This window comes from Anas platyrhynchos, chromosome 2 (genome assembly GCF_047663525.1).
Source record: "Anas platyrhynchos isolate ZD024472 breed Pekin duck chromosome 2, IASCAAS_PekinDuck_T2T, whole genome shotgun sequence".
Classification (NCBI taxonomy): Eukaryota; Metazoa; Chordata; class Aves; order Anseriformes; family Anatidae; genus Anas; species Anas platyrhynchos.
In genome coordinates, this window is record NC_092588.1 from 1,678,501 (window position 1) to 1,696,530 (window position 18,030).

The window sequence follows — 18,030 nt, forward strand, 5'->3', positions numbered from 1 at the left end:
GATGGGGAGCTCTCTGCTCTGTCCCTGCTGCATTTCCAGGCTTGGGGATGGGGGAGATGAGGTGGAGATCCCTGAGGAGCTCTTGGAGGAGCAGAGCTACACCTAAGATGATCAAACAACATGCATTCTTGGATCCTCTCTTATAATTCCTCTCTTGTAAATCCACTCTTGTAATTCCTGGCTGAGCATCCCACAGGCACTGAGCTTCAGGAGGGCTGGTGGAGAAGCAGCACCTGGAAAACCCTCCCTTGTTCTCAGCCCAGCTGGTTTTGAGGGGAGCCCTGCTCCAGGCAAAGGGTCTGGGCGGTGGGGAGAATTCGCAGCACTGGCTGCAGGCTTTGAGGATGGATGGGGTGGTGGTTAGTCATTCTGCAAAGACGTAGTTTCTGGGCAAGGAGGGTGTCCTGGCATTTGGTTAAATACACAGTATATATGGGCTAGCTGAAGAATGGCAGTGTTGTGGCATTTCTGTTCAGAGAATCCCATGGAAACTTGGCTTCCGCACTCTTTTTTATCACTTTTACCATCTTTTTCTTTCCCCGTATGCTAACCACAGCAATTTATGAAATTGTTCTTAAAGCTTTAGGCCAACTGGAAAAATCCACAAACAACATTTGAATTAAGCATCGTGGTTAGTTTTAAATTTCAGCTTTTGTTTCATGAAAAATACACGTTTCCACCAAAATAAATTGTTCTTCCTTCCTTCTCACATGACAATTTCAGTGAGGTTTAGAACAAGGCAAGAAAAACACTCACCCCTTTCACTCTCAGTTATATCCTTTGTTCCTCTTTTCATAAGTTCCCGATAGATACTTGTAAACTGCAATATTATCTTCTCTTTGCCTGGGCCCTCCAGTGACCTAATGATCTGTGTCCTTTCTGTCCCCCTGGATTCTTTTCAATCTGTCTCACCTGGTACTGGTGAGGGATGAAGATAGCATTAACATCAGAGGGACACATGGGACCAGTTGGAAGAGTGCAGGACCATCTAATGGCAAATCCCATCTGACAGAAAAACCCTGCAATAATTCCTTTAAAAAATACACAGCCTCTCCATATCAAAATCTCAGCAGCTTGCAGGAGACAAGAGATATTTTAGTTTTTGCTTGGATGAGACTACAAGGGAGGGAAAAAAAAAAAAAAAGTGCCTGGCTGAGCTGCTATTTCTGTACCTGTTAATGGATGCTGTTGGCTGAAATAAATCTGAATGTGGGCTGCCTCTGCAGTGCAATGTACAGGCTGCGGAACGGCATTGCCTGGTGACTGGAGCCCCCTTTTCTGCTGTTACCTCGAATAGTCTGCAATAAAAAGTTGATTTACCAATAAAGACTCACGACGTCTCTTTTGGACTGGAGCAAATAAACTATTTCTCAAGGAGATGAGGGCTGCAGTCCCCGGTATGAAGGGTGCAAGCTTCTGTTTTCCTCATTCTGGTACGTTACAAAGGCACTGGCGTTACAATGCCAAACAACACCCCTCCTTTGAGCTTTCCTGGTTAATTGCCACCTCTGTTTCAACTGAGTTTCATGCTCTACCTATTGAGAAAGCAGAAATTTCCTCACCTTAGTCACACAGGTTTCCATACTAGCAATATTTGTATTTCCAATTTACAGGGGCTGGAAACACTTACATCACCTGAAGAGCTAAGGCATGCTTTTTCAATGAGATGATGACTACAGGCGGGTCATACCGAAAGCTCAAATATTTAGTGGGAGACAGAAATCTGAGCAGCTCTGAGGCTAAGAAAAAAGGGGAAGTACAACAGATGGAGAGCAGCAAGGGGCAGAGTTCCTGGCAGAAGCTTGGGGCACACAGGTTGATCAGGCTGCCATGCGAAAGGGATCCAGACGGGTCCTTTTTTTTGGGACCGTGCCTCCGTCCCCACGATCAGATGGCAGAGAGGCAATGGTGGGAGGAAAAGGCAAAGGAAATCAGAATAAAATGAGAAACATTCTGAGTTTGTACAGTGAGAACACGATAAAAAAGGAGAAATAAAGAGCACTGTATGGAAACCCAGTGGAGTATTCTTATTTGGCATTTCAAATAATTTTGGCTGGCTGTAATTTTTTTTTTTCCCTAAGACTTAATGAGTTGAGAAACTTGATCAGGCAGCCCCTCATTCTCCATGCTTTCATTGTTTTGTGTTCTCCTTGACATTTATTTTTTTGCAATTTGTGAGAAAATTCACAGCTTGTTTGATGTGATGGGGGTGGGTGGGTGTTATTCTTATTTTTTAATTTAGGTGGTCATTTTCAATGCCCAGTGGAATTTATTTTCCAATAAGGCAACTTTTTCCCTCATATAAAATATCCAATTTCTGAACAGAAACATTTAGGATTTTGAACTGCAATATTAAAAAGGCCCACAGAAAATTATCTCTGGTCCCCTATGAAATGCAGTGGAACGAGATTGCTCTTGTGATCTAGCTGCACTGACAATCCTGGGAGACATTTTGAAGACGTTTCGATCCCAATTTCCATTTCAAATTCAAGCCATTTCCATACGCACGAAAACAGTGTGCGAGGACAGGATCCTCAGCCGGTGCTGAGACTCAAGCGAGCCCGGAGAGGCGAACATTCCTCTTCTCACGTGGGTGCCGTTTTGTTTTCATGTTTTGCTTTTCCTCCACTTACCCAGAATTAGAAACTGTTGCGTACTTAGTACCAGCTGAGCAAGCCACATTGTGAAACAATTCAGAAAGGAAAGGGGGGGGGGGAGGGAATAGATACACGCTCATTGCTCGTTTAGATTTCCAACGTATTTCCCCACACAAGCACTGACACATCCCTCTCAATCATTCATCATCTGACACTTCAACCCCATAGTTATTATCCCGGGATCAAAGCAAACACTGCCGAGGTATAAAAAGTGCCCTGCGTGAGTCCTGCTCGCTCTGGAGGCTGCAAGACCTGCAGAGGATGAAGCCTTCTCTTCTCGTCGTGCTCGCCGTAGCCCTGTGCGCGGAGAGGGGTGAGTCGCCAGGGATTGCTTTGTGCTTGCAAGACCCCGGAGCTGGGGCATGCCTTTGACTTCTCAAGGGAGACGAGGGGATTTTGCAGCATGGATGGCAACGCTGAGCCTCGTTTCACTCTAGAGGATGTTGCATTTCTCAGAATAAGAAGTAGCTGACCCGTTTCATTTAGCAGATGGTCTTCCAGCCAGGGGATGTATCCCCACCAGGAGATGTTGGAAGGATGCTAAGGGGCTGAAGTGGGGGATGAGGGACCCACCTCACCTAGCCCAGCTCAGCCCTTGCAGCAGCTCCATGCAGGGAGCCCTGAGACTTGGTGCAGCTCCATGAGAAGGGGAGTTAATTTTGCTTTATGCAGCTGTGGATAGGGAAGTGGTAACATCTGCACTAAGGCTGCGAATGTAACATAAAGTAAAGCATGTTTTTTTTATTTTTTTTTTACTTGCTTGTTTATTGGAAGCAATTACAAGATTTAATTGCCTGAAATGGTAGAGATGGTCATGCCATAAGAAAATGCAGCCTGGCTCTCATCCCTTTTTTGCAGCTCATTGCTTTGAGCTGTAACATCGCCAACAGTAATCCCAGACCTGGAATCGAGATGCAGAGTCCCATTCTCACTCTGATAACTTTTTCCCTTTATCTGAACATCCCTCTGACTATTTCAAGGGAAATATTTGGTTCCCTCGGCTCATGTGGCTTTTGCCTTACTGCAAACTGAATCTTTCTCTGGCTCTGTTGTAGGGCTTTACCTGCAAATTAACGGCCATTCTGGTCTCCACCTAGCAGAGCACTGAGGCTCATAGTTAATTTGAAGCTGTAAATGTTCTTAGCCCGGGACTTCAGAGGCTTTAAACCTGGCGTGTGCTAAATCATTGTGCTCAATGGGGTTGAGAAACTCGAGGGTGATAAACGGATCCTTTCCTGCAGCTTATCAACTGTAATCACATTTTTTACAAAGATCCCGTAATGAGACAGCAAACTTACTAAAGGAGTCAGTGAAAATTAACACATAGGCAGCACCACTTTTGCTGTGCAACGTAGCCAGAAGGCTGGTAGCTGTTCCAATTAATCCTGAACCTCACCGATTTTAACGGTGCAAATCCTGCATCTGCTAGAGCTTGCACTTGCTAACGCTTTACATATGTAAGCTGTTTATATGCGTGGCTTGAATTATTCACGTGAAAATCTTCCTTGAGGAATGTTCCTTTTCCTCTAGAGCAGAGGTCTTCCTGGGCACAGGCAGAGGACCTTCAAAGGCAGCCACATGTCTCCAGAGTTGTCTGTAGTAAATGCTGAGCATGAGACAAACCTCCTGAGCACAGAGGGAGGTTGGCAAAATCACCTTGCATGTGCCTGCCCTCCTCCCATGGCATCTAGACTCCTAAATTAGCAGCTTTGGGAGGCTGGGATGAAACAGGGCTTGGGCATCCAGTGAGTGCCACTATTTTCTGTGTAGATTCAGGAAGTTTCTCTTTGAATGGGCTTGATTAAAGAAGCTGCATTAATTAATGAATAAAATGAATTACATGTCTGGAAAACCCAGTTTGGGAACTCGGTTGGTAGTACAAAGTTATCCTAGGAGGAAAGGGTGGTTCCTTGTGGGGTGGAGTGCTTGTGTGGGGTTTGCACAAGAGAAGAGAATGAAGCATTAGCAGTTTGCATGCAGGTGGCCTAAAGGAGGGTCCCAGACTCAAAAATGTTGCCTGCAGCATCAGGACAATACTGAATGATTTGTGAGGACTAGAAGCCACAAGAGGACAGTGAAGGTCAGTGCTAGGTGGCCATGGAAGGAGCAAAAGGGATGCTGCTAGCTGTGGTTGGAGAGGAGGCTGTGTACACAGAGGATGACTATTTATATGACTATTTTTTTTTTTATTCTTCTTCTTATTTTGTGGCTTCCTGTGAAATGCAGTGAATGCCCTAGTCACTTCGATTCATGACCTGAGATGGGGTCAGGTCCTGGCTGGCAGCACCCTGCGCACTGGGGATCCTCTTTCGGTCAGATGGACTTGTCTAGGGTCAAACACGGGCAGAAGTGAGGTTGGGAAATTGCTGGAAAAAGCACCAGAAAGGGCAAAGGAGCTTGGGCAAGGAAGAAGAAGGGCGAGGGAGATGAAGAGCAAGGGAAACAAAGCTAAGGGCCAGTGCTGGTACAAGAATATGATGAATATTAACTGGCCACAGATAGGGATAGTCCAGGAATGTGAAGAATGAGACTAATCCCCACTGGGTGACATTACTGCAGGAGTGTTTGCTGCAGATAAACAGATGAGCAGGAAATTCCTCTTATCATGCAAAGAAACCTTCCCCGAGGATCTCTTTGCTATGAATGAGGCTGCTTGAGCCTCCTTGTGTGCAAACTGTTTTCATTCAGGCAGATTAGCACAGCACTTTGCAGATGCAGTCTTACAGATGTACAAATTTCGTGGTGCTACAGTCTTCACCCACTAATGGCTGTGCTGCAGCTCAGGGGCTGGTTTGCTGAGCCCTGTTGTCTACAGGTCCAGGATTGCCTCCTAGCACACAGGAGAGCTCCAAAACTGAACCAGTCAAATGCAATCATTCACCTTCCCACCAAACAGCGAGGTGCAGAGCAGCACTGCTCGTTCCTCATCGAGATATGCTGAGGAGGCATGCAGCAAAAAGTTCCCACTCTGCATGGCCACAGGGGTTATTCTCAGATCTCTTTTCCTTTTGGTATTCAAAAGAGTTCAAGAATTGACTGTCGGTCTGCCTGTTCTGAGAAAGGTTGTGTAGGTCAGGGCTCTCCAGATACCTCAAAGAGGTTGTGAAAGGGAGTGGACAGGACTCAGCGGGTCTCTTTCCGTGCAAGAACTGTTGGCCACCCAATGGGGCTGGAAGAAGCCAGGTTAGAAAGGGCTCAGAAGGACTTCAGGCTACAAGTAGTGTTAGACTGGGGAGCTATTTCCAAAAGCACCCTCGGGGATGCCAAAATTTTAAGAGAGACTCACGTAGGTATCCAGAAGGGAGATCCCTGGAGGGTTGCTAAAAAAGCAAACCACATCAGTGTCAGGAATCTGAGCTTCAAGTAATTTGGATCCAGGAGAGTTCCTGGGGGGAAGTTTCATACATTTTTACCCTGTTTTTATGCTTTCCTGGTCTGTGTCTGCTGGGTTTGCCAGACCCTCAGTCTGGGCCAGCACCACTGTTTTCGTGCTCCTGGGCATGTCCCTAGAGCTGAGCCATGGGTGCTGTGTGCTTCTCTTGCAGCTTTCTCCCTGTCATGTTTCACATGCAAAGATGCATCGTCCAACATACAGTGCATGAATATAGCCACGTGCTCTGACCACGAGAAGTACTGCCTGACAACATATTCCACCACAGGACTCGGTAAGTGTGCAGCTTGTCCTAGGGGTTTGATGACAAATGGGGATCGCGTTAGGCTGACTGCAGGGTGTCCTCCCACCAGAAGGTGTGGCAGAAAAATTAGGCATCATGGCACGCAGAGGAAATCTTGTGGCAAGTGGGAATTCAATGTAGCACATCTCTGTCGCAATATATCTCAACAATACCACGCGTATTATTAAGCACACCTAGGAGAGGGAAACAATGGAAAAGAAAAGATTTCTCTGCACAAACCCCTTGTCTAACCTGCAGGCTCACATATATATTTAAAAGGTGGTGGAACTGGAAAGGACTGGGTGCTGTGGAAGGAGCAAAGCCAAGGCATGGTGACGATGAAGTCTTGCAATCTTGCTCTGTACAAATGCATTAGATCTCCAAATCCCTGCTTCAGGTTGCATTCAGCTGGCCCTGAAAATGACCTAGGAGTCTTAAGGTCTAGGGATGGTCTCCATAGGTCACATATAAACAAATCACAATGCGATGGGCCAAAGCCCAATGGAAAACCAACAGCATTAAGTATAGAACAATATACTCCCTAGTGGATATTGTGCAGATAGTCTTTTATTTAAAAAAAAATAAATAAACAAATCTGACTTTTCTTCTTGTTGTCTCTCTCCTACTTCAGGCAATGACCGCAAGCAGCACATCACCAAGAAATGCTCTGCATTTTGCCCATCCATTGACGTGAATATTGGCATTGCTGGTGTTGCCACCAGCTGCTGCGAGACTTCCCTGTGCAACTTCAGTGGGGCCAGCAGCGTGAAAACCAGTTACACCATGATAGCTGTGGGCGTCTTGGCCAGCCTCGCCTGCATCCTCCGGCTGGGGTTTTAAAGGGGCTGGGGGGAAAGGAGCTGCCTGGCTTTGCATTGCCAGGGTTTCAGATCTCGTCTGTACAGAAGTTTCTTTTGGGGTCAATGCTGCCCTGCCCTGTTTCTCCTACGTGGTGTGTCACATCCCATCGGCAAATATTTTTGCTCTTTCTGTGCTCTGATGAGCAAGCACAAGAGTATGGCCCTACCTCAAAATGGTGTTTGGAAGAGAAAGGGATGAGAGTACCATATAGGCACCATCTCTTCTACTACAAAACTTAATAACTCCATACATTTTTTCCCCTTCATTTTGGCCTTCCCATTCCCCTGTGCCATTTTTCCCTTTATATCATTTTCTGCCCTGCATCATTTTGCTGAGGAAGCCTTTGATATTATAGTTGTTAAGCAGAAGCTGGGCACAATAAAGTGTTATTTTAGACTATTGTGTGAGTGTGTGGAATGGTACATTGGACATAGCGGCTGGATGCGTCCGTGTTAACAGCAACAAAAGTGGAGGCGTTAGTCTGCAAACTGAATTGAAATAATGCTGAAATATATTGCAATTGCTTTGCATTCACTTCAGGAAGCCTCTCCTAAGGCTTTCTTTTTTTTTATTTTTTCTTCTCTATTGGCAGAAGTGTCATTTTGTGACTCCATTTCAGAGTAAACTGCATTCTATTTGACTTGCATTCAATTTCTCTTCTGGGTCAGCTGGCGGAGAGAAAATGGCTGCTGAGCTCTCCAGCAGGCAAACAGAGGGGACAAGGAGGGACCAACACGAAGGGATCTTGAGCATTAAATTTTCTTTAAAGTGATTTAAGATCTTCCAGTGAAAGTTGCTTTATAAGCATTACGGATTATCTTGAAAGGGAAGAAAAGTATCCTGCATGGTGTTTAAAGGAAACTCCTCAGAAAAGACAGGCAGTTTCTACCATGTGTCTGCTGGAATGCTGAAATTTCAGCTTCATCTGTAACAAAATATTAACTCTGAAAACAAATCTCTTACGTCTGATAGTCAAGTTTTCTACCCGGGTTAAAATTTGAAGGAACACATTCCTTTGTGCTGACCTTCCTTGTAGATAATCCTAGCTGTGACTGAGATGTCTGCTCACTTAAACCCTTCCAAAGTAAGTCGTGTGAGGCTGAAATGCTTTCTCCTGAGCTGGGGAAACTCTTCATTAGAGTTACTGTGACGAAGATCTCCCGGGGTAATTAGTTGGGTGCAGCTCACCCAGCTGGTTCTGGCTCCATAGGCTCACCACACAGGGAGAGCTGTGGGGATGTGCCAAGAGCAAAAGGAGCAAGGCTCACAACTCCCAGGTCTTTGTAGCAGGTTTGCAAAGGAAATGTGGTCTCACAGCTTCCTCTTACCCCAATTTACTCTAATCCCTTCTTACCCACCCTTCCTCCCCTCCATGTCCAGTGTCTGGCTATGCAGTCCCTGGGCTTTGCTTCCAACCTCTATTTTCTTGCTATAGCCTCATCTCCTTCTTTTTTCTCCTTGTTGGCCAAGTTTACTCTATTTTTAGCCATGACACTCTTGGTTGTCCCTATGGTTTATATTGTGCTGCCATCCCTCAGCTGAGCTGGCTCCAGTCTTCTGTCCCGTCTACCCCCTTCACCTTTCTTCCCATCCTGCCAAATTTAGAGATATTAATGTGGCACACACATCTAAACATCTCGAACACACAAGAGCTGTTCTGTGCCCTTGGATGGTCATCCAATGCCCCGCACCCAGACCATATGTTGGTGAAGACCAAGCTATTTGAAGTAACCTCCAATCTTCGCTATCCACAGTCTTAGGATTTCTTAGTGACAGTACTAGTTTGTACAAGATTGAGCTGGGGCAGTACTGGTGACTGCAGGACAGGTCTTGTCCTGCTCAGCTTGTGAGGACAAAGCTGCTCTTGGCACACAGGTTTAAAATAAGGTCATGTCCTGTGCTACTTCGGCTTGGCAGGAGCCTCTGTTATGGTATGGGAGGGAAGCTGGGACGTGAAGGAAGAACGTGTGGGAAAAGGGGATGAACACATGCAGGGTTTCATGGTCTGCTTACGGCCATCGCATGGAGGAGTTATGAACAGCACTGAGAAGCCAGGACTCTTGTCCTGAAGGAAGCAGCTCCATCTGCGGGCCACGGCCTGCCTCCCTCACACCTGGTTTCTCCCTGACCCCACAGGTTTTACATTCCCTCCTGCCCAGCAACACAACCCACTGAGATTGAACAACATTTCTGTTTACATAAAAGGTTCCTTATCTGTCTTATCTGAATTGTCCTGAGGCACAGGAGGTCCTCAAACCATGAAAGCTTCCACTGGGAACCCTCCTCGGCAGTAGGTGTTGTGTAAGAGGAGACTCCGCTCTGCCAGCCTCCCTGAGAAATCCTGAGGTGACATCTGGCGGGCAGATACAGGTGTCTAATTCCAGGTCCCTCCACCCCAGTTTTCTTATTTGTTGGCTCCCATGGTTGTGTACTCCTCCCATGAAAACACCAAGGTGCCCTGCAGAGACATTTGGGGTGCCTGGAGGGCTCCTGGGGAGGTGAAGGGCATCTCACTCAGATAGTTGGGATTGCTCCTGGGAGGCAGCTGGCTCTCTCTACCTGGATTATATAAGAGTTCAGTTTTTGGTGCTCTGAGTCACCATGCCAGGACCTGAATCAGCCAAGGAGGCCTTGCCCTGCCTAAATTAGGCACCTGTGGGAGGTGATGTGACCTTGGTCCTTGTTTTCCCTAACTCAGGGCTTTATCACCATTGATATGGAGGTTCTATACTGCCTTCTGCTCTCCTTGAATGCTTTGGTTCTGTTTTCCCTCACAATATCAATTTTCTTCTCTTCCTCTTTTCTTACTTGTCCAGATCAGATCAACACCCAGCACACCAGTGACAAAGCAAGAGAGAAGATGGATTTGTAAGATCAGAAAAAGGTCTTCACTGGGTCTAAAATGCTTCTGAAAGTCATGGAAAGTAGCAAAACAACCCCTTTTCACAATTAGCTGTGGCTCTATTGTCATGTGGCCAACTCATGGCTCCATTTTGAGGTCCATTTTCATTTTCCCAAATGGGTATCGATGAGATCACTCAACAGAGGTGACTCAGCCCCCATAGTTATTTTGGTATTCCTCAATCTTACTTCTTCCTTGGTGTCCCTGCTTGGCCTGCTCCAGACCTTCCTTCAGGCTGATGTCCGTGATGATGGTCAGCAGGAGACGCCTCCCCACTTTGGCTGCTTAATTATTGCCTCTGACTGCTTCAAGTTTCGTAATCCGTCCTCTTGAGAAAGAAAGAAGCACTGCAACTTAGTCACTGGGCCTCTCTGGGCTCAATTAGCCCTCTCTAGACGCTGTGAAGAGAGCATGCTCCAGCATTACAGTAGGCCTAAGTAATAACCAAGACTTTAATATCTTGAGGACAGCTCCCAGATAACTGTTTGACATAGAAGAGCTGGTTTCCTATTCAAATTTCTCTTCTTAGATTCAGTACACACTTGTTGGCAGTGCTTAGCCTCACTTGCTGACTAATTAGCTGGTGACTTGATGAATGGATCGAGCCAAAATCCTGTTGCATGAAGGTTCATGTAGAAACAAATGGGTGTTGGCAAGGTCAGTGTGACGGGGGATATGGCAATAAGTGGATCAGTCTTTCAGTTATGGAGAAAGGGGAGCAGGAGTCCATGGGGAAAATTATAGGACCAAAACAAAGGAAAAACGGTTGCTTCCTTTTATCCACATTGCAAAATACCAGCAGGAGGAGACACCCACTAATTAGGAAGAGCAACCTGTTCCTAATACATTTGGACAGTAAACCTAATTGACCTCAGAAAAGCAGAAGGTTCAATCTGATCATCACCAGCATGACCCCTGCTGACCTCACAAATCTCCCAAACCAAGAGCAGGGATGTCTGTTTTGACATCAGCCTTGAACAAGACTGGAATTCACCTCCTGACGATGTCATTCCTGGAGCAGTTCTAGGACGGCCTGAGAAGTGTCAGAAACTCATGAGGATAAGGAAATCATCCAGTGTTTAAGTGAATCATATTAGACACAAAGGAAAGAACCCCTTGTGCTGCAAAGACCAAGCAAATACCCTACTAATGGCTGCTCCTAGAGAACCACCTTCAGGTTATTCCATAATTACCAGAAAAAAGCAGTTTTGGCAACATTTTCTTTTGTGTGTTCTGCTACCTGCTGTGCAGGACTAATCTCACCTTCGAGGAACATTGAGATGGCAGCATGAGCTCTTACAAGATGCAGCTCCTATTACGGTTTATTTCCCAGAATGTCAGAAACAGATCTTGAGAAATTCAGAAGAGGGCAACACAGAGGAATAGAGGGAAATGGACTGATTTAAGAGGAGAGATTGAAAAAGATAGTGTGAGAGATGGCTTTTTCAGAGTAGACTGGCAATTCCAATACACCAATTTGTGGTATTACAAGCAGAGGTCTGATTTCCAGAAACTGCTGGGTGTGGAGAAAAGCAGACCCTCTGAAAGATCCCCAAAATAGAAGCAAAATGTCATTAAATAAAACATTTATGGGATTTTGAAAGGTATTCGAGAAGTACAACCAAGAGAGGAATGAGCACAGGGATTATCTGTAGGTAACAGAAAAATGATAAAGATATGAAGACCAACATGAAAATTTGAGGAAAAATTTCTGTGTAAAAAACCATCAGCTAATTTCATTTAGTGTAAAATTGATGTTATTGGAGCTAAATCAGTGTAGGCCAGTTGAGAATCTGGCCTTCTGGTTCTGCAGCATAATTAAAGAAAGCGGTATGAGCCCTGGTGCATCATGCATGGACAATCTAAGTGGATTACAAAAATGCACTGCGAGGACTATTTCCCTGTGCCTGCAGGCTCCACTATTTCATCAGTGCAGCTGCTGTTTCCCTTGAGAAGAAAGATAGAAGGAAGTGAAGGAAGCCAGAGGAGAGAAGAGCTCCTCATTTCCCATTACTCATAATACTGGAAGAGCAATAAACGGGGTGCTAAAGGGACTTTTCCCCAAGGTGCTATCCTGTTCCATGGGCTCCAGCATGGAGAACTCCCACATGCACATTACACACCCTTGGGTTGATTTCATGTCCACCCGCGAGACATCTGGAACCTGTAAAACTGCTGCTGTTCCAAACGTATATAACCTGCCCTCCGAACACCTTCCCAGTCTGGCGGAGAGCGTCTGGTGGAGATGAAGACTGTTCTTGTCACTTTGCTGGCTGCTGTCCTGTGCGTGGAGCAAGGTGAGCCTTTAATGCTGCTACTAATTAAAATAAGGCTTATAGAGAGGATGGTGTTAATTTTTCTATGTGGCAGGAATTTGGGGGGCCATCATCAGCTTTGCAGTATTGCAACACTGCAGCCACATGGCTGCCAACTTCCATCTATACCTTGATTAACAATGAGCTCTCCATTTGCTGCAGGAATAAGATCCTGATAAAGTTAATTCTTCCACCCAGCAGATGGTACCAAGTGATAAAGCTCTAACTGTGTTGCACCAGATGCTGTTATATACATGCAGTGGTCTGTGGGATCTTTCCCAATGATGCACTTTGAAAGTGACAGAAATCATAACAAGACATGTTTTTTACCCATATCGGTTTTACGTGTTTTACAGACTTCTCCTCACAGCTGCTTCTTTCATTGTTTTGAGCTGCGCGGTGTGGCGTGTGTCTTGCTCCCTAGGAAACGCAGCACTGAGAATTTTTATAGGTGAAATCAGAGTCAGAGGTGAAAGAACTTTTGCATGCATATGTCATGCTAAAGGCATCCTCCTTCCGAAGCAAAGTCTGTGTTATTCTAGATGTGTGTCCTCCTTCTGGGACTGATACACGTGTATTGCTACACGCCACTTGCAAGATCAGCTTGCCAGTATTTCCCCCACACCTGATGGTTTCCCAGAAACCACGATACGTATCTAGCAGGGGTTGAGAAAGGCATTTAATTAATTCTTGCTCTCTGATGTATCAACCTCTTACTCCCACGTGTTTTTGGACAGATGGCACTGCAGCATGCCTGGAAGATCACAAGTTTTGGTCAGTTTTGGGGTGGGGAAAGGGGTATGTAACTGAAAAGAAATCACTATCCTGAGTGATGTCACACAAAATGGAGACAGGAGAGTAATTATCAAGGGCAACATCCTCAGTATTACGTAGGACAATGTGGAAGGCTAACAGAGACCCAGGACGCATTTCATGATGGTGTACCTTATTGTTCTAGTGGGCTGATGACATTTTTTATTGGCATTAGCTTGCAAATGGACATTAAGACAGCTTTTTGTACAGCAGCTTTCTGTAGCCCAGTCTTGATCAGAGACAGCTAGTTGTTCTAATTCAAGTCTTTCACATTCAAGATAAAAAGATCACAACTTTCTGGTCTAGTACAGAGACAAAGGCAGTGTTGGACAGAACTATTTGATTATTCTCTTGTATCTGGGGCTCCATTCCTTTTCTGTGCCAACTTTTGATCAAAACTCTTGATGTCACAGCCCACCAACAGGGCCTGTTGTCATTTGCTACCATGAACTTGACAGAGTAGAAATATGTCCAGAAGAAATATTAAAAGGTCACGATCCTTTTTCCTGGTCCAATGCTAGACCAGATCAGGTAGACGTTTGTCTGATGTGGCCTTGAAAATTTCCAACAAAGAAGACTGAACAGCCTGGAACTGCTCAGATGCTTTTCTCTCTAGAGAGTTAATCTAAATATCTAATGCCCCTCTCTTTTTGTACAGTTCTTTTGCATTTTCAACATAGGCTGTGAAGAACAGTTTACGACCTTCTTTGCAGTTTCTTTTTGCTTGCTTGAAGAAGGTCACCGTGTCTTTCCTCAGCATTATCTCATTTTGACTAAACAAACGAAATGTTTCCAACCTTTTCCACAAGGTTGTGTTTTCGAGATCTCTGACCACCTCTCCCTCTCCTCTGGTCCCTCTCCAAGTGCTTCGCATATTTTTGAAGTGTCGCATACAGATTAGGACATCGATGTTTCAGACGAGGTCTTGCCAGAGTGGAAAGGGCACTTTGCATATCTTGCACATGACGTTGCTGCCTGTGTTCCCTTGAGTGACATTTGTTTTCATTGCTGTAGTGTGACACTGTTGGCTCCCACTGTTTACACTGCAGTTCTTAATTGTACCCTAACCTGTTGTTCCTCATCATGTATTATGTGGCCAGTTTTTATTTTAGTGCAATGTGTTTCTCTTTTTTTGAACTGCACCCATTCTTTCCTTATTTATTTACTTATTTGTTACATCCATGTGTCAAAATCACCTAGAACTCTCCTTACAGTACTTTTTCAGCTAATTTCTCCTTGGCATCATCTAAAAATTTGAGGCAATCCTTCTATTGCTTCCCTAAATGTTACTAGTGATGATATTGTGTAGTACTGAGCCCACAGCAGAGCTCATGGAGAACCTTATGAGCTTCACTGTTCAAATTGCTTTGACCAATAACCATTGTGAGCTGTGCTGTGAGTGTATTTTAATGTCTGGCTTTGCCCCCTTTGTGCTGCATTTTCACTGGATTGTGTCTCCTGAGCTTGGTCATAAGCACACCGTGAAAGAATGTGTCAACAATTTTGCTAAAATATTATTACATTTTTAACCAAAATTTATGTTATTCTAGCATGTTTTACCCTGTATATGAAGATTCAGCTAGTTTAATTATGAAGAAAAAAAAAGCTACACAATATTATATATTAAATATATATACTTCTCAGCATCAGCGCAATTCTTCCCTTCCCTTCCCCTCCCTTCCCCTCCCTTCCCCTCCCTTCCCTTCCCTTCCCTTCCCTTCCCTTCCCTTCCCTTCCCTTCCCTTCCCTTCCCTTCCCTTCCCTTCCCTTCCCTTCCCTTCCCTTCCCTTCCCTTCCCTTCCCTTCCCTTCCCTTCCCTTCCCTTCCCTTCCCTTCCCTTCCCTTCCCTTCCCTTCCCTTCCCTTCCCTTCCCTTCCCTTCCCTTCCCTTCCCTTCCCTTCCCTTCCCTTCCCTTCCCTTCCCTTCCCTTCCCTTCCCTTCCCTTCCCTTCCCTTCCCTTCCCTTCCCTTCCCTTCCCTCAGACTTCTCATTTAATGTTCTCTCTGACCTTCATTGCCCTTCCACTTTTTTGAGGCTGACTTCTTATCAGGCCAAACTGCACTCACAGGAACGTTGCTTTCTGCCCTTTCTGTACTGACAGCCTCCCCAGACTTACCAGGAACTTGGCAAGCATTCTGCGTTGATTCCCCTTCCAGAAATAACCGTGTTTTTAAAGAAACTAATCCTCTCTCCTACACAGTCCTGTTTCTGCTCCTCTTCCTTTGCATCATCACTTCCCAGAACCTTATCAGAGGTCTATCCCACCACCTTCTGCATCTCAGGGCAAGGATGAGTACCCCTGACAGACAGGACAGCTCATCATTGTCTGACCTTGCTGCAGATCATCTTCTGTATCTGTATTCCAGACGTCTGAAGTATACCACCAAATCTGCATTTTCCAGTTAAATCCCACTTTTGGTTAAGACTTCCCATTTATTCTCCACCTTACAGCAGCATGCAGAAGTTCAGCAGAGCATCTGACTTGTCACCCCAGACTTCCTAGGACTGAGGTTAGGCCAGCTCAGCTGGTGGTGTTGGACCTCACGAAAAGATCTGTGACTGTACTCACTCTCCCAGCCAGATAAAAGAGAAGCAAGATGCTTTTCCCACCTCCTGCATTGCCCACCTCCTCAAAATGCTCTGGGTCTCAGGCATCCTCACGTCCTCCTTGGCAAGCCTCGTGTACACCTTGCGCAGGAGAAGTGACTGAGAACTAATGGGCAATGCACGTGGCAGAGTTACAGGACAGAGAAGCTATTGCTCAGCAATAATCTCCATCATAAAAGACCCCAAATCCTTGAATTCCACTCACATCTACTGCTGCCAGAGATTGCAAACAGATCGATAACACTTCGCAGTCTGAGGCGTATGAGACAGAGAGGGATTTAACATTGCTGCCACGGGTCACGGAATAAAGTAAGTCACTGGTCATTCACACACAAGCATTCATCAGGCTATAACAAGGAAAATGTAGATATTTGGTTTGCAGGTATTGTAGTTCCTAAGCCATGAAATTTGCTCTTTTATTTATTTATTTATTTTTGTTGTCCCTCCAGCTTATCCGTTTATGTGCTATGTGTGCCAAGAGCAGGAGTCCAACAAGAACTGTTTGACCATTTCCATGTGTGCAAAGGAAGAGAAATATTGTGTGACTATACGTGACAACATCGGAACAAGTAAGTTTCTGAACAATGCTTTTGTTTGCGCTGTAGAGCAGGAGTCCCAGGAATTCACGTAGGCAAACAATTACCCCAGTCACCAACTGTTAGGAGACACTGACCCTGTTCCTTATTGCAATCACTGCAGCATCACTAAATACTTGATATTATTACCAGGAGTTGGGGCAATGCTGATGCTACGTATAGCAACACCAGGGAGTGAACTCCAGCCCGGGGCTGCATGCACTGCTTCATGGTTTTCTCCCCCAAGCTTTGCTGTGACCTCTCCAGCTAGCTCTTGCCATGGCAATATTCACTCCCAGGGTTGGTTTTCAAAAAGGTTTGGAGAAAACTGCTCCACAGCTGACTCCCTCTGCCATGCACAACCCTTCAGGTTTGCCTTTGAGGTTCTTTCTGCACCTTCAACACCTCCATGTGTTCTCATAAAATACACCCACAAGGTTCTCCACTGCAGGAGAACCATCCTGGTGGGCAGCGATCCTACCTGAACATTGCTTTGGGCAACCTGAACTGAAAGTCACCCACACAGGATAATTTCACCTGGGACAGATGTACCATGGAGCCCCAGCATCATGTTGCAGCAGCGTGTACATAGTCAGACTGCTGCTAGTCCAGAACCAAAGACATATTTGCCTTGGGCACTGGTCCCTGGCCCTTTTTTTTTTTTTTTTTTTTTTTTTTATGTTCACCAGTGCAGATTTAGAACACCTTACACTTAGAAATGTGAGAACAACGATTCTTACATTTGACCTTCTTTCTTTTTCCCCCTTCATTAGAGCCCAACAAGCCTAAGTATGTCATCTCTAAGATGTGCTCCCCAACGTGCCCAGCAGCAAGTCAGCAACAAAACCAAGCCTCTCAAAGGATTTCTTGCTGTGAGAAACCATTATGCAATGTGAACGGAGTCAGCAGCAAGCGAAGCAGCTACGGAGTGATGTCCCTGGGTGTCCTGGCCAGTATCACTTACATCTTTGTATGTGGACTGTGATGGGTTAGGAAAAGCTCCCCATGATGGCCTTGTTGTCTGAAATAAAAGTGTGTAGCTCTGGGATAATTACTGCTCTCAAGAGTTGTACTTTGCAGACGAGCTTCCCTTGCGATTTTTGAGAGTCTAAATAAGGTAGGTGCTGAACTCTCATTGATTTCCTAAGCTTACTTGAATCTTAAGTGTCTCCAGACATTCAAGTCACTCAAGGAAACACATAAAAGATAGCCCTTTTGACACGTTCAGGCTTCACATCGTTACTGCTCTGAAGAGGTCCTTGAAGACATATTTTTGTCACTTCGAGTTTCTGAGCACTGCATGGAATAACAACCCACCCTGCCTGAAACATGAGTAATAGCCCAATAGTTAGGCCAGCACTGAGGGGACATTCAGCATCTTCTTCTGGCCACAGTAGGTTGATTATCTCATGTTGGTCAAGCAGCTCGTAAACAAACAAAGAGGGGTAAAACTTATTTCTGGCAGAATTTTGGACATTCCTCCAGCCTCAGTGGGCAACGATTTCTGGCTCCCCTGGATCTTTGCTCTTGTAAGTGTATCACTTTTGAAATGAGCATTCTTCATCTCCCAGCTTTGACTCGTCAGCAGGGTTTGGGGAAAAGGCAGAAAGGAACAAATGTGGCTGA

General features: G+C 45.4%; 2 protein-coding genes across 2 annotated transcripts; both read left to right on the top strand.

Annotated features, from left to right (window-relative positions):
• The first annotated feature begins 2,732 nt into the window (after positions 1 to 2,732).
• On the top strand, positions 2,733 to 7,588 carry LOC101792370 (lymphocyte antigen 6 family member D). Its single transcript, XM_005016061.6, has 3 exons — positions 2,733 to 2,970; positions 6,203 to 6,322; positions 6,963 to 7,588. The coding sequence occupies exons 1-3, from the start codon at positions 2,919 to 2,921 to the stop codon at positions 7,169 to 7,171; spliced, it is 381 nt and encodes a 126-aa protein (XP_005016118.1). The 5' UTR covers positions 2,733 to 2,918; the 3' UTR covers positions 7,172 to 7,588.
• Positions 7,589 to 11,538: 3,950 nt separating this feature from the next.
• LOC140001800 (lymphocyte antigen 6E-like) lies at positions 11,539 to 17,455 on the top strand. The gene is made up of 3 exons (XM_072034259.1): positions 11,539 to 12,391; positions 16,279 to 16,398; positions 17,178 to 17,455. Exons 1-3 carry the CDS (start codon positions 12,340 to 12,342, stop codon positions 17,387 to 17,389), a joined length of 384 nt encoding a protein of 127 aa, XP_071890360.1. The 5' UTR covers positions 11,539 to 12,339; the 3' UTR covers positions 17,390 to 17,455.
• The last annotated feature ends 575 nt before the right edge of the window (positions 17,456 to 18,030 follow it).